The sequence below is a fragment of the Acanthopagrus latus genome, chromosome 6 (genome assembly GCF_904848185.1).
Source record: "Acanthopagrus latus isolate v.2019 chromosome 6, fAcaLat1.1, whole genome shotgun sequence".
In the NCBI taxonomy this organism is placed as follows: Eukaryota; Metazoa; Chordata; class Actinopteri; order Spariformes; family Sparidae; genus Acanthopagrus; species Acanthopagrus latus.
Window position 1 is genome coordinate 30319831 of NC_051044.1, and position 15640 is coordinate 30335470.

At 39.7% G+C, this 15640-nt stretch overlaps 1 protein-coding gene across 1 annotated transcript in view; it reads right to left on the reverse strand.

The window, feature by feature from the left end:
- Positions 1-14788, reverse strand: part of ptpdc1a (protein tyrosine phosphatase domain containing 1a) — a 31342-nt gene extending 16554 nt beyond the window's left edge. Inside the window, exons 1-2 of the mRNA XM_037101438.1 lie at positions 14568-14788; positions 4987-5082 (exon numbers count right to left, since the gene is read on the reverse strand). Of these exons, the coding sequence (XP_036957333.1) occupies positions 4987-5074 (88 nt within the window). The 5' untranslated portion in view covers positions 5075-5082; positions 14568-14788. The remainder of the gene's footprint in view (positions 1-4986; positions 5083-14567) is intronic.
- Between the last annotated feature and the right edge of the window lie 852 nt (positions 14789-15640).

Consider the following 15640-nt stretch of genomic DNA (forward strand, 5'->3'; position numbering starts at 1 on the left):
AACAACTGAAGTGCCCTCAAGCATTCCATTTATCCCCTCTTACCACATGCTAGAAAATGTAAAAAATCCATTAATAAAACATACAACCAAAACATGGCATGATATCAGACTAATGTTTAAAACCTCCCGGAAAATACATAGATCTACTCAATTCCATTTCAATCCTGCTTTACCCATGTCGTTGAGAGATGGAATTATGAAGAACTGGTATAACAGAGGAACATATACATTTGGACATCTATTTGAGAAAGAGGAGCTTTGAACAACTGAGATCCTCATTTGGGCTTCCCTCAAATAACTTTTTCAAGTTCCTGCAAGTTAGAGACTATATTAGAGTGCAGCAGGGGGGTAAACTTGCCCCTTTGGAGGACCACCAAATAGACAATATGATACAGGAAAAACAGTATCCTAAAGTTTTTCTGTCTTTCGCCTATGGGAGACTAATATCTCTTATGGAAAGTAAAGCTCTCACTGTAAGAGTTAAATGGGAGGCGGACACTGGTGAGGATTTTGAGTCTCAGTCATTCTCTTACAACAGTCAACACAAACTATTGCATTTTATTCTCATACACAGAACTTACTACACACCTGAACGCCTCCATAAAATTAGTAGGACATACTCAGAACAATGCCCTAGGTGTAAGGTTGAGGATCTCTTATGCACATGTTTTGGACATGTAAGAGTCTGAAGCACTTCTGGTTATCCATTCTGAACATCATTAAAAAAAGTTGTGGGGAGTGAGATCCCAACCAACCCGAGGCTCACTCTGCTGGGGGACCACTCAGTCTTACCCAACAACCTGAGGGGTAATACACGCTTTGTTAGACTGACCCTGACCCTGCCATTCACTGAAAAAGTGAGGAGCCCCCTGGGGTATCCTTTTGGCTCAAGGAGCTGTTGTTTATACCTACCTTCAGAAAAGATCATGTTTAACGTTAATATCTTAATCTTAATGATGATGCTCATTCTTGATAACTATAAGGCCCGTCTGAGTCCTTACCTGGCCAGTAGCGCTGCAATCTTACTCAAGTAGTATGACCCATGTACACAGCATGTATATCTCTTACATTTGTTATCCTTTATTATTATTATTATTATTATTATTATTATTATTATTATTATTATTATTATTATTATTATTATTATTATTATTATTTTTATTATTATTATTATTATTTTCATCTGTTCTCTTTTTATATCCTTTTGGTTTTACTCATTCTGTTTTTGTTGGTTTTGTTTTTTTGTTTCTTGTTTCTTTTTTTGAGAGAGAGAGTGTATCTGACACAATTGTATACTTATCCTTTGATATCTCACTGGTATCCTTGTCACTGTCACCACTTCTGCTGTTGTGTTATGTGGGGGATAGGGTGGGGGGGGGTCATATTTGACTCTGTATTTAATGTCCCCTATCACTGTTTGGGAGGAAAAAAAAAAGAACAATAAATATACTGTATTTAAAAAAAAAAAAAAGATAGAAAGAAAATGACCTCAATTTAACAATATCCAAAAGCGATGATGATGTAAAGTCTCATATCTCAGTAGCAACATCATGTTGACACATTGTCTGGACCTAGTTAATAATGAAATACAACTAAGAAAAGTGAGAAAATCCTCATATTTTGAAGTTTGAATCATGTTATAGATTTGGAGCACATATATTTCAAACTTACATTACTACTGCCTGCTTCTGCTAAAAATAGTTAAGCTTTTTATAATAAATGCATTTTTGTATACCTGAATAAGAATTACAATGGGAAAACGTGTATCCACTAGACAAGACAAGACTGTTATGTACTTGTAATATAGACATTGTGCTTGCAGCCCTGCTCAACAATTCATTAGCCAGTCCAACATCAGACTGAGGCCAAAAGGTGAACTGATACTGCTGGTTAACTGAGGCTCTCAGTGTGTGGGAGCCGCAAGCAGATACACACAGCAAAGATGAGAGCGGGCTGCAGCAACGGAAAGAATGAGATCTACTGTATAAAGTACAGTTAAAATCTGCCACATTCAGCAGTCCTCTTTATTACTTAAAAGCACTGAACTTTATTATTATTGTTGTTGCTGTTGTTGTTGTCCTTTTCACACAACGTTCACACATTTAAATTCTCAGTGGCTAGCTTTAGGAAAAAATGATTTGGGTTAAAAAAGATTCTTCATGACATAAACAAGAAAATTTTCCCACATCTGTGTTATTCTTTTTCTCAAAAAAAAAAACATGATCATTGTCATTTTCAATGGTCCCAGAGCAACAGCAATCATGATCTGCCAGGAACAACACCAACACGGCATTATCATCTCAGGAAAGCATACTGGGGTCTAAGACATTCTAACAATTGTATTAATCACACACACACACGCAAACACTTAGAAAAATGTAAGGTTGGTTTTAAAAGTGCTCAGTGTAGGAGCATCCCTCAAGTCCTCAGGCAGGGTGTACTTGGGGCATAGATACAGATAGCAGCCTCCCCTGCTCTAGAGTTAGGGTTAGAGTTACGAGGGATGGTTAAAAGACCACTGCTGGTGGACCTGAGAGTTCTTGCTGGTTCATATCTAATGAGCATGTCTTTTATATACTGAGGTGCAAGGCCACTTAAATTAACTGTAATCGCTGTACAGCACACTTGGGGAGGCCAGTGAATAGACCATTACAGTAGTCTAGTCTACTTGTTATGGATGCGTGGATTAATTTTTCAGAGTCTGCTTTTGACAGGAAGCCTCTTAATTTTTAAATATTTTTTAGATGATAAAAGGCTGATTTTGTGATGTGATTGATATGGCTCTTAAAGTTTAGATCACTGTCTATGATTACATCCAGATTTCTAGCTTCACTTTTGCTCTCCAGGGACAGAGAACTGAGAACTGAATTCTCTGTCTCTGAGCCTTTGCACCAAGGATGAGTATTTCTGTCTTATTTTTGTTCAGTTGTAGAAAGTTATGTGAATCCACAGATTGATATTAATACACTGAGTTAGGGAGTGAATGGGATTTGGGTCATCCGGAGACAGAGATAAGTACAGTTGTGAGTCATCTGCATAATTATGGTACTTTATGTTGTGTTTCTTTATAAAATGTGCGAGTGGGAGCATATACAGATTAAATAGTAACGGACCAAGAATCGAGCCTTGGGGCACTCCACACATAACACCCACTTTGTCTGAGACAAAGTTTCCAATGGACACAAAGAACTGCCTGTCCTGTAGGCAGGTTCTGAACCAGTTAAAACTAGGCCGAATAGGCCGACCCATTTTAGTTTATTAGAATCTGTGTTTATATGAAAATCATTCACAACTTTGATAAGTGGTGTTTCTGTGCCATGGTGAGGTCGAAAGCCAGACTGATAAAAGTCTAGAAGGCTGTTTGATGTTAGATAGCTGGAGGTAAACTGCTTTTTCCAAGTATTTTGCTGACGAATGGTAAGTTGGAAATGGGCCTTTAGTCAGCAGTAACAGTTGCATCAAGATTGCTCTTCTTCGAGAGTGGTTTAATGACAGCTGTTTTAAGTGCTGCAGGGAATATACCTGATTGAAGAGAGCGGTTAATAATTTCTAATACATCATGTGCTAGGCAGTTAAAAACTGTTTTAAAGAATGTGGTAGGGAGAGGGTCCAAGCAGCAGGTGGAGGACCTGAGCTGCCCAACAATATCGTCCAATTTTTTCAGGTCTAACAGGACAAAGTGAGATATGGCAGCAGTAATATTTGTGGAGAACTGGAGGGTAGGTTCATTTGTGGATACTGATGCACTAATGTTCTGTCTGATAGCTATAATTTTGTCGTTGAAAAATGTAGCGAATTCTTCACATTTCAGTGGACAGCATCTCTGATGGGGTTGTAGATGGTGGATTAATAAGTCTGTCAACAGTGGAGAAAAGCACTTTACTATTGTTGATATTTTCATTAATGATTTTAGAGAAAAAGGACTGTCTGGCCTGTTTAATTTCTTTGTTATAGTAAGTGAGTCTGTTCTTCTAAATTTCATGGTGAACCTGAAGTTTGGTCTTTCTCCATTCTCGTTCTGCCTGGCGACACTCTCTCTTAAGTTGCCTAACACCTGCTCCATTTCTCCAGGGAGCTTCTTATTTTTCTGTGTTTTTTGTTTTAACAGGTGCAATGCTATCAATGATATTTCGTATTTTTGAGTTGAAGTTGTTCACAGGATCCTCAGGTGGTGAGGCCATGAACAACAATAACTCATTCACAGTTTTCTTGAAGGTTTCAGTGGGATTATTGTTAATGATTCGTTTTTTGATTGTTCGAGTACCCTTCTGTTGTACAGGAAAAGCAGGCACATCAAAGAATATGCAACAGTGATCTGAAAGAGCAACATCCAAAACACAGGGTACGGTTATATTAAGTCATTTTGATATGACTAAGTCCAGAGTATGTCAATAAGTCAATAATCAAAAATAGAACATTTGTCAACTAAATGTATTATGTTTCATTTTTCCAGTTTCCACACCAAATCTATGTCTATATATTTTCATGATGGCTCAGCATGCAGAATTAACACATTTAATCACTGAAAAAATAATTATTGCATAAAATACACTCGCTACATTAATGTCTATCAGAGTAGCAAACACTGACGTGTCTGTTTCTTTTAGGAGACATGACTATGTTCCCTGGCCAAATCTGTGATGTCATATTTCTCATCCACAAAACACTACTAACCACCATCATCAACAATATTGTTTTATATCTATGTTTTATCAATGGAAATGGAGTGGATGGGTGTTTCTATAACCATCAGCAAAAATCCTTGTCAGAATAATAGATTACTGACCCTGCTAGCTTGCAAATTGCCCCACAGTAATAACTTGTCTGATTTCTAATTCATCTCTTATTTCAACATGATACATAAAATAATCTGCAATCAGTGAAGCTCTTTCAAGTCTAGAACCCTGTTCTGTTGCTTTGTAAAACATTCACAAATAAATCCAGCGGCTTTTCTTGTGTTGCTTTTGTGTTGCGGAGCTCTCTTACCTGTCTCCATCTCTCTGCTGATCTCGCCAATGCGGGCTTCACTCATGGAGTAAGGCAAGTCACTCAGGATGCTGACACCAGCTGCCATGGCACAGGCTGAAAGGTGTGTACAAACATTGTGTGTCAAAGGCAGATAAAAAAAAAAAAACAGCTTACATCAGATGCTTTGGTTTGCTGACAGTCACAAGGTGCACAAACACAAATGAGATATGAGGAGCATGAGTGGTGTTGCTGGGCAAGATATCCCAGGGGAGAGAGGGAAATGTGCAAACTAAGCCACCATGTCAGCAGCTCATGTGTCAGTCTGGCCACTGCATCTCTGAGGGCAGGGGGTGTGGCCTGGGGACAACAGTGGGAGCTGGGAGCACAAACCTGTGATACAAGGTGCTTAGTTACACAGCGCACTGACTTGAGCAGCACCCACACAATCCAAACAGAAACACTTTCATGATTACAAGTGACATGTCATCATCATACACAGCTACAGTTCAATATGTTTTCAGTTGCAACCAGTTAGAATAGTACGAAAGTATATTGCTGCCACACAAGAAAATCTATCATGTTATAATGTGAAAATGTTGTCATGACGTGATAAGCTTCACATTATAACATGATAATTTATATTGTAAGAATGTATGACTTATCACATTCATACAAAAATTATGTGTTTTTTTTTCTGGTGTGGCAGCAATATGTTTCCATAGAGATCCATCAAATTCATCCTGTTTTATTAGAAGACCTCACTCTTGAATGATTCAAGTGAACATAATGCACTCTACTGTGCAGCTTCAGAGCCAACTTGTTGACTTGCACATCTGATTTATGTAGCCTGAAGAGAGTTGCATCACATAGTGTCAATGTGACTTTGTGGACCAAATGTTTCTCACATTATACCCAAACCTGTAATAGGCTTCAGTACTTGTTCTACCTGGTGTTGCAGTAGTGAAACTCTGCACCTTTGCAGCGCTCTGACTCCCTGTGGTCCATTAACAATTAAGCAGGGTCGCTGTACTGCACATGCTAGGTTTTTGATGGGCAAATGATTCCTTGACCTTATTTTTCCCTTCCACAGTGATAAAGTCAAGAGTAGGATGTAGAGTGTGTAGGATGGCTTGATCAAAGGGCAAGCAGCAAATGAGGTGTTTACTCATTTTCTCTCTCCTTTATATTCTTAATGGTTTCTCAAGTTCTATCTGTCACACACTGTTTGAAAGGCACAACGACGTAATGCATCAGGGGCAAACTACCAGTTTAGAGTAATTTCCTACCACAAATTACAGTTTCATACTTTACATAATCAAAAAATTTCACCGGAAAAACTACAACCCTGCCAATATGAAATATATAATCACCCAAAAGTTACTGAAATGAGTCATGGAATAAATAAAGATTATGGTAAATTAACTAAGGTATACAATAGTTGCAATTTTTACTACTAATAACTACTAATTCTGTGTTATTTGGCCAACCCAGCCCCCCACTTTCATTCATAAAACCATGTTTGCATACATAAACATTTGTTTAATTTCATTTTAGTGAACTTGTAACCATACCAAATCAGTCACCAGCAGAGCGATTGCCAGAGCCAGCATCTTGTTGTCGAAAAGTTGCTGGTTTCGATTCCCCTAGTCAGCACATCGAAGATACTGAACCCCAAACTACTCCTGATGTTCTGGTCAGCACCTTGCATGGCAGCTACAACCATCAATGTATGAATGTGTATGAATTACTATAAGTCGCTTTGGACAAATGTAAATGGAAGGACTTTGTGCAGTCAACATAGAGCCTGAGGGCCCTCACAGGATACAAGTTGTGAAGTCTCTAAGCCTCTGCAAAAAAGTGGAGACAAAATACCTGGCTGAAAGGCTGAAAAGCGAAGTTTGGTAGAAGGCAAACCATTTTGTCTCCTTCCACAAACACAAACACAGAGCACCCATACCTTTCACAAACATCAGAGACTGCTGCAAGGTAACCCCTGATAGTTGATTCTGCCCAACCCAGGGCAAAGAGCAGCTGGAGGAAGGACAGTATTATGGAGGTGAGGCAAGCAAAGGGATCTTTCCGCCTGTCCACTTGACACTGTATTGCAGCTAAGTGGAGGGGGCCTGCGAGGTCTACAAAGTGTCTACCACCTCCTTGTCAAGGCCAAGTGAGTGCAAATGCTGCCATTTAAGTGCCATACATGAAGCCTCAGAGACTGGGGCTCTAAGTACCAAATCCTGTCCTGAACCTAGGACAGCATATCCCATCTAACTGGAAGCCACCACAGTTGGCCCTTCAGCATCTCGTAGATCTCTGCCATCCTTTGGTGCCACCAAGTGTAGCTTGGCACACAGTAGCCTCACTCTCCTGGGGAAAACCAGCAGGGGGGGAAGTGAAGGGAATGCATACAGGCCAGTAAAAGACTCAGGAGTCCTGACATGCGGTGCATAGATTCTCTTCTGGGTAAAGCGGGCTGTGGTGGTGGCCGAGACCAGAATGAGAACTCGACTGATCTGGTTGGGACCAGGTAGCTCTTTTCCACATTGAGATGCAACCCTAGGGAAGTGTGCCAAAACAGTGTCCATGTGGCCCTGTGCCAGGCTCTCTGATGGTGCACACACCAGCCAGTCATCTATGTAGTAACAACTGAATGCCATTCCTCCACATAGGAATAAGTGCATTTTGCAACATCGAAAGCCTTCCCCCAGAAAGCAAACCTGAGAAAATATTTGTTCTGGCAAATATTAAACATTAAATTTGCACAGATTAAAAGAAAAAAGTATCACATAAAATTTCAATAACTCTCAGCTAGGAAAAATGCAGTTTTCCCATCCAGCCGCTCACCACCACTGCAACACACACAGAAAAATATCTAAACACATACTACACAAAAGCACGCCAACCAACATACTATCAAGGGTTTGTCACCACAAACAAGCTTGGAGATGCTGCAACTTCCTGGTCAAAAAAGCCCAGCTTTGTCGCCACTAAACCAGTAGGAAATGCCGCTATTTCCCGATTAAAAACAGTCAACATCATTACTAAAAATCTATATACATTCATTTCCGGCACAAAAATTGTTTTTAGGGTTTTGTTACTCTTCAGGGAAAACTGTCTATCTTTTAACCATTATTTCTCTAAAAAAAGACGAGAGAAACTGTCATTGATAAACTTCTTCAGAGACAGGTCACACATAGGTCACAATGGCACTCTGTCAAGAGTAAGGCTCCTGTAGTTCTTTAATAATTGATGGTGTAAACTTAGAGCCTGTCTTTTTCCATCGACACCTGTTTTCTGACTTTTTACGTTGTAATCCTCATTTCTTGGTACAAACTAACATGGCACCAAATCTTAGTATTAGACTGGTTGAAGTGTTTCCAACATTACAGGCAGAAAGAAGCCTATCTAATCAGTTCAGTAGTCTGTCTCGCAGGAGCCTGACACCACTTGGCACTGTTTACAAGAAGCTCTTGATAACGAGCTGGTGAGTGAGAAGGTGTTCTTCATGACAAGTGTGACGTCAAAACTGTGTGCATCAAATATTAACAATTATATGAGATTGGGCTTATATCGTGATCACACATAAATCTCTTCACTCAAACACTCATTAAGAACAAATTAAGCAAAACACTGATCCATAAACTCATGTCAGCTGGGAGGCCAGTGTGTTGGTGGATATGAGCGGTGGTGTGAAGGCTCTTTCTGAGATGTTGCTAATTGGTGTGGGATGTGAGAGTAATTTCCACTGAGTGTGCTCACAAAGAAATATGGCCAACAAGACGGTGCTCCTCACACCATATTTAATTAGTTTAATTAGTAATGCTGAAGGCATTCACACTATTGTTCTTCTGGAATTTATTAAAGTTTTTATTCTTCTTCCGTACGTTTTTCGGCAAGCTTCTTCTCCTACAGTTCAGCTGGATTAGAATCCAACATCTTTTACTTTACATAGATGATGCAGCCATTTTAAGCTCTTTCTGCCTTTAACTTTCAACCGATTCAGTGTTTTTTCACCTTTTTAAGTTCTTTCTGCTTTTAACTGTCCACCGTTCCAGTGTTTTTTCACATTTTTAACCTCTTTCTGCCCTCTTGCTCTAGACCTTTTTAGCCTTTTCAGATATTCATCTTTCTGCCTTTTCAGCTCCTTCAAACATTCTGCTTCATGTTCAGATATGAAAATGTTCAACTTTTTAAACTCTTTCAGCCCTCCTCAGCTTATCTGCCTTTTCATCTTTTAAAAATATTCATCTTTGTACCTTTGCCGCTTTTTTATACATTTTGCTTCATGTTCCGCTACAGAAACTGTTCCCCTATCAATATGTTCAACTTTTAAAGCTCTTTCTGCCTTTAACTTTCCACTTTCAGTCTTTTTTCACTTTTTTAAGCTCTTTCTGCCCTCTCATTCTACAACTTTTCAGCCTTTTCTGTCTTTTTTCTTCTTTTCAAGCTCTTTCGGCCCTCTTGCTCAGCGTGTTCAGCTTTTTATGCTCTTTCTGCCTTTAGCTTTTCAGCTTTTTCAGCTTTTCAGCAGTACATTCAGCAGATTTCCCTTCGGCCTTCATCATTCACACTGTATTTTCGCAGGAAATGCAATTTGTCTAGTATGTGTCTGAACTTTGATGCTAATCAGAAAACAGGCAAACCAGAATACACATACCTCACAATACTGCAGAACTACCACCTGTCACAGTAACATAAAAAATTCCCACTCCACAACTGGAGATACAGGTGTTGTCCACATGTGTATGGATATTTTTCCAAAGGGATACTGTTCCCCTCCATTTAAAAATGAGAAAAATAGAAATTCTGCCCATGCAACCGTTGTATTACAAATCATAACTGCACAGATGAGGACATCCAAATGCTAAAAAAGCTGGCCAGGACAGTAGGTGGCCCTAAACTCTTCATGGACCGTGCATCAAATAACAAAGAAGAACATTCTGAGCATATGGTCAGAGGCAGTTAGGAGTCTATATCTATGTCATACGAGTTTCGCAAATTGCCGTGCCCTTTAAGGAGACTAGCAGCAGGTCTTGAGTCTATTTAATCACAAGACAATCTGCTAAACATTCTGACACTTTTTTTTCTGACAAGCAAATCAGAAGAAAATGAACTCTGAGAATTCTCTCTGCCTCAGCGACACACTCTGCCAAGAGATAACACACATATTTCTTTCATTCCTCTCTCACAATACTAATAAAATAAGGCACAATCATTAGATTTTCAATACCATATTTAGTACTGTATCAATTGTTGTATTGTTTTGACATGGATGAGCAACCATCATTAACATGCTGCGCACACTCACAAGCTGATAAAGGTTTAAACAAACACATTTGTTTTTTGGCCACAATAAAACTTGCCATGCTGGGGTTTTCTTCTGTGTTGATTCCAGCCACTTCTGTGCACCTACTGTATGTTTACTTTGACTGCTATTAAATGTCAAGCTTCGTGTAGTAACCAACTGTAATGACAAAAACAAGTTATCTGTCTTTTCTTTTCCACAGGTAAGGTAGGTAATAAAATTCGCTTTTAATATTATTAACATCCAAATGTAAAAAAACACTGGTCTGCTAGTCTGCTCTAAGGCGCATGTTCATTAAACAAAACAACAATCAACAGCAATTCATCGAGGAGGTAAAGCCATGATTTCCAAAATGTCCACATGGACATGCAAAAAAGCTCATAGGATTCTTATCTTTATACTACATGTAGTCTTACATAGGCTTTTTTTGGGGGGGGGGGGGGGGCAATTGTTAGATGCATAGCGATGCAGACACAGACAATTCAAAAATACATTTTTTAAATGTTAATTGATAACGCAATGTGTAACTTGGAAGTGCAGAAGTGCAGTGCGCGGACAGTCGATGGCATGCACATAACAAAGCCACAAGATCGCTATGCACAATTTTTGATCTGCACTTTCTGCATTAAAAGCTAGTGTCTGGAAACATTTCGGCTTCTGTGAAGTTGAGAGACCATATTACCGTTTACACCCAAAGGAGGAAGAAAAACGCCTGTCCATAGTTGCTGTCAAACCACCCAGGAGTTCCATCCTGCAAGCCATATCAAAGCTTCCACCCAACTCGGAAATGGCGAAGTAAATTACAAAAACTCTATTGCAACTTTCATTGCCAAGCACTTGCGCCAAAACTAAGTCATTGAGAGCCAGGGCTCTTGCATTATGTTGTGCATGTTGACGGTGAGATACAACATCCCATCTCAGAATATTTTTACTGACACAGCAATACCCACACTAGACGAAGACACCAATTCCGAAGTCATGGCATCAGTAAAGTGCTCCAAACAAGAGCAGTGAATGAGAGCCACTGTGGTGGCTGTTCTGTTAAAGAATGCACTGCCAGGCACTGGTATGATTTCACTGTAATTTTTGCATGAGAGCTGCTTTCTGTATTGTTTAGTTGTGACATCTATATGCTGTAAACAGATCTGCAGGTAAACCCTGGGTCTTAAGTAGGTTTACTGTGCTGCCCTCCATAGAGTGCATCAGTGCATCCATCTAAAAAAAGCAACACAACATTTTGACTTTCCTTTCTGCAGATGGGCCTGAGATCTTTTTCTGTGAAAGCTGTTTTTGATTGTGGTATACAGTAAAATTATTTGGATTTTTTTGGTCCGAGGGATTCTAAGCTCAGGGTGTTGTTTAAAGTGAGAAGTCTTGGACTCTTTATTATTCATTAAGGGCAGCTTTTTATGTTGTTAGTGATTCAGAATATGCTGAAGCTGTATTAATTTACTACACGTATGTTGCTACAGGCCCACTTTTCTTTTCCTGTTGGTCCTTTGCGAAGCTGGGATATTTGCTCGCAAATGTAACCTTTCAACTGACTTGCCACATCTCTTTCATTTGTTTTATAATTAACAGATATGGGAAGTAAATTCAGTATGGATCATTACAAATAATTTCCTTTAGTAGTCACACAGTGAGAAACGAAATCCTGAATAGGTAAAAAACCTGCATCAAGATGAATCGATAGTTTTATCATTACATCTCAGCACTCTGAATCGAAATCAAATCGAATTGTGAGGTGGCTAGAGATTCCCTTTATTTCAGCTAGGTCTTAACATTTGTGTTATTTGTCATCAAAAACATATTTTTCAAGAATCAAATGTATAGGTATCAGTATAGATTTCTGTGATACTGGTATCTGATGGAAACCAGATTTTGTGGTATCGCAAACCCCTAACTCGCTGTTATATAGTCAGAATGAGAAATGTGGGGCAGGGAATTGTAGTGAGGAACATTAAGTGATATCTGGGTGAATCTGTTTCAATTTTCGTTGGTGCAAAGGAAATTAATGCTGCCCGGATTATCCTAGTTACAGGCCAGCAACAAGAGTTCTTAATAGCTAATCAAGTGAACAGAGAAAATAATAAAACTAACCAGACAAAAAATTTGAATCAATAGCTCAGTAAACTATAGATTCTGACAATACAGGCACTCCTGACAACCAGGATTTTACAGTGAACTGATATTTGCAGTCCCTTTGTGTGACTTGTGAAAAGAAATTATTTAAGTAGATGGTTAAATAATAAATCAATCGAATTTCAATTATGATGACCTGTATCATGACTGATTTTAAGGTCACTTATAGAATCAGGCAGAAAACAGGCGACACTCTAGTGTGGTTCACTGCAAAGAAGAGGCGATTTCAGACAACCTCTGACTTGTGATGCTATGGTGTAATTACATACATTGATGACCGAGTGCCAGTATCAGGGCCTGATGGACACACAATTGTAAAAAAGTTTCAGCTGTGCTCTGCTTCTATTGAGGGTGTGCAAGGCCTATTGTAGGAGCACAAGGAGGCTATTTACACAAGAGCAATCTTGTTAAATATTAATATCAAAGCCATTTTAAGACACAACGCAACGTTCTTATTAGTGACACTCATACACTATATTACCAAAAGTATTCGCTCACCCATTCAAATGATCAGAATCAGGTGTTCTAATCACTTGGCCTGGCCCCAGGTGTATAAATTCAAGCACTCAGGCATGCAGACTGTGAAACAAGACATTTGTGAAAGAATGGGCCGCTCTCAGGAGCTCAGTGAATTCCAGCGTGGAACTGTCATAGGATGCCACTTGTGCAACAAATCCAGTCGTGAAATTTCCTCGCTCCTAAATATTCCACAGTCAACTGTCAGCTCTATTATAACAAAATGGAAGCGTTTGGGAACAACAGCAACTCAGCCACGAAGTGGTAGGCCACGTAAAGTGACGGAGAGGGGTCAGCGGATGCTGAAGCGCATAGTGCAAAGAGGTCGCCGACTTTCTGCACAGTCAATTGCTAGAGAGCTACAAACTTCATGTGACCTTCAGATTAGCCCAAGTACAGTACGCAGAGAGCTTCATGGAATGGGTTTCCATGGCCGAGCAGCTGCAGCCAAGCCACACATCACCAAGTGCAATGCAAGGCGTCGGATGCAATGGTGTAAAGCACGCCGTCACTGGCCTCTAGAGCAGTGGAGACGCGTTCTCTGGAGTGATGAATCACGCTTTTCCATCTGGCAATCTGATGGACGAGTCTGGGTTTGGAGGTTGCCAGGAGAACGGTACATTTCAGATTGCATTGTGCCAACTGTGAAATTTGGTGGAGGAGGAATTATGGTATGGGGTTGTTTTTCAGGAGCTGGGCTTGGCCCCTTAGTTCCAGTGAAAGGAACATTGAATGCTTCAGGATACCAAAACATTTTGGACAATTCCATGCTCCCAACCTTGTGGGAACAGTTTGGAGCGGGCCCCTTCCTCTTCCAACATGACTGTGCACCAGTGCACAAAGCAAGGTCCATAAAGACGTGGATGACAGAGTCTGGTGTGGATGAACTTGACTGGCCTGCACAGAGTCCTGACCTGAACCCGATAGAACACCTTTGGGATGAATTAGAGCGGAGACTGAGAGCCAGGCCTTCTCGACCAACATCAGTGTGTGACCTCACCAATGCGCTTTTGGAAGAATGGTCAAAAATTCCTATAAACACTCTCCTCAACCTTGTGGACAGTCTTCCCAGAAGAGTTGAAGCTGTAATAGCTGCAAAAGGTGGACCGACATCATATTGAATTCTATGAGTTAGGAATGGGATGGCACTTCAGTTCATAGAATGAGTAAAGGCAGGTGAGCGAATACTTTTGGTAATATAGTGTATGTCACCACTTCTCCACTCCAGGTAAACACCTGAGTGTAACTGATAGTCTCTTCCTAAGAATCTGGCAGCGTGTTTATTAGATTAGTCGCCTTAAGTAAAAAAGTTGGTGATGAGCATGCGGTTCATTTTCAGACTTCCTATCCTATCAACATTTGGATATCTGAGTTAGCTACTGACCAGTTTTCGCATAACTTCGCTTAACTCTAAGTCATCAGTCAGTTAGCTTTAAGCTCATTGACATAAGGTTAATCACAGTTTCTTGTTGTTACTTAACACCGTTTTGACGAGGAAAGAATAGTCTTCGGTCAGTTTGCAGCGTAAGCTCTGAAGGGTGTGTGGTGCTGATGCTGCAAGCTGAGCGCTAGCTAATTTGCGAACTGCATTATGTTAGCCAAAGATAGCCTAGTGGCTACTTAAGGCATAACTTACCGTTTTCCTGTCGTCTGAGTCTGGGGCTGTCTTCAGAATATCTGAAATAGTCGATTCATTGCTCTGAAGCCAGGGTTGTTTTATCGCTGGCACGTAGCAAACCAGGGATTTCCTTTAGCCACATCGTTTGGTCAGCTAAGTACTGCTAGCTTGCTAGCTAACTTAGCAGCCTGACATGTTGTCAAGAAGAATGGGCCAGTTAAGTCACGTGACCATAGCTCAGTAGATTTCAATCATCATATGGTGCTTTCTGTGGGATACATTGATTTAAAATGAATTTTTACAATTTCTTTGATTAATAACAGTTAATTATTTTCTTTCCAACAGACCTATAACAGCTCCATTCATCATGTTAGCTTGTTTTGCTTTTTATTTGTATTTCACCCTTTTTTTTTTCGTACATCATTGTACAGTAAAGCAATCCATTATATATAAAAAAAAAAATCTTCTAGACACATCTATACATCTTTGTTTGTAATGATCCTGTTAATTTCCTGTTCTGCATTGGTTCTTCTCTTTTTTGCACAATTATCCATTGCCATCTGTATACTTTTAGAAATATTTTAACCGCTGGAAATTTGGTTTTTTGTGTGAGATGCGATTGGATTCCAATACCTTTCAATTAATTCCTCCTAGAATTAGAACTTAGAATAACCAGCACGTAGTCTGCATCTACATCTACTGCACCTGCATCAACTGGTTTGCACAGTAATAATCAATGAGTAAAAAGAGGACAGTGTATCTTTCTCTGAAGTCCTCTGCTGCAGCCTAGTGGCTGTTTGTAAAAAAAACGAGTGTGTGGAGAAGAAAGAATATCAGGTCAGGGTGAAATACCAAAATAAAACTGGTATTTGATTTATGACATTTCTGCATCTTCACATGATATAAATGAGTTTGGACTGCACTTATCAATGCAAAATTCAAATTTGGGGGGCAACTCAGACCTGTATTTCCTAAAATCCTTGTCCGGATCCTATCTATCCCAGACCATTTGCATGCAAATATTCCTGGCAGCTACAAAAAGCAGGAGTACCCCCATTATGTGCGAGTACCCATTGCTGAACACATTTTAC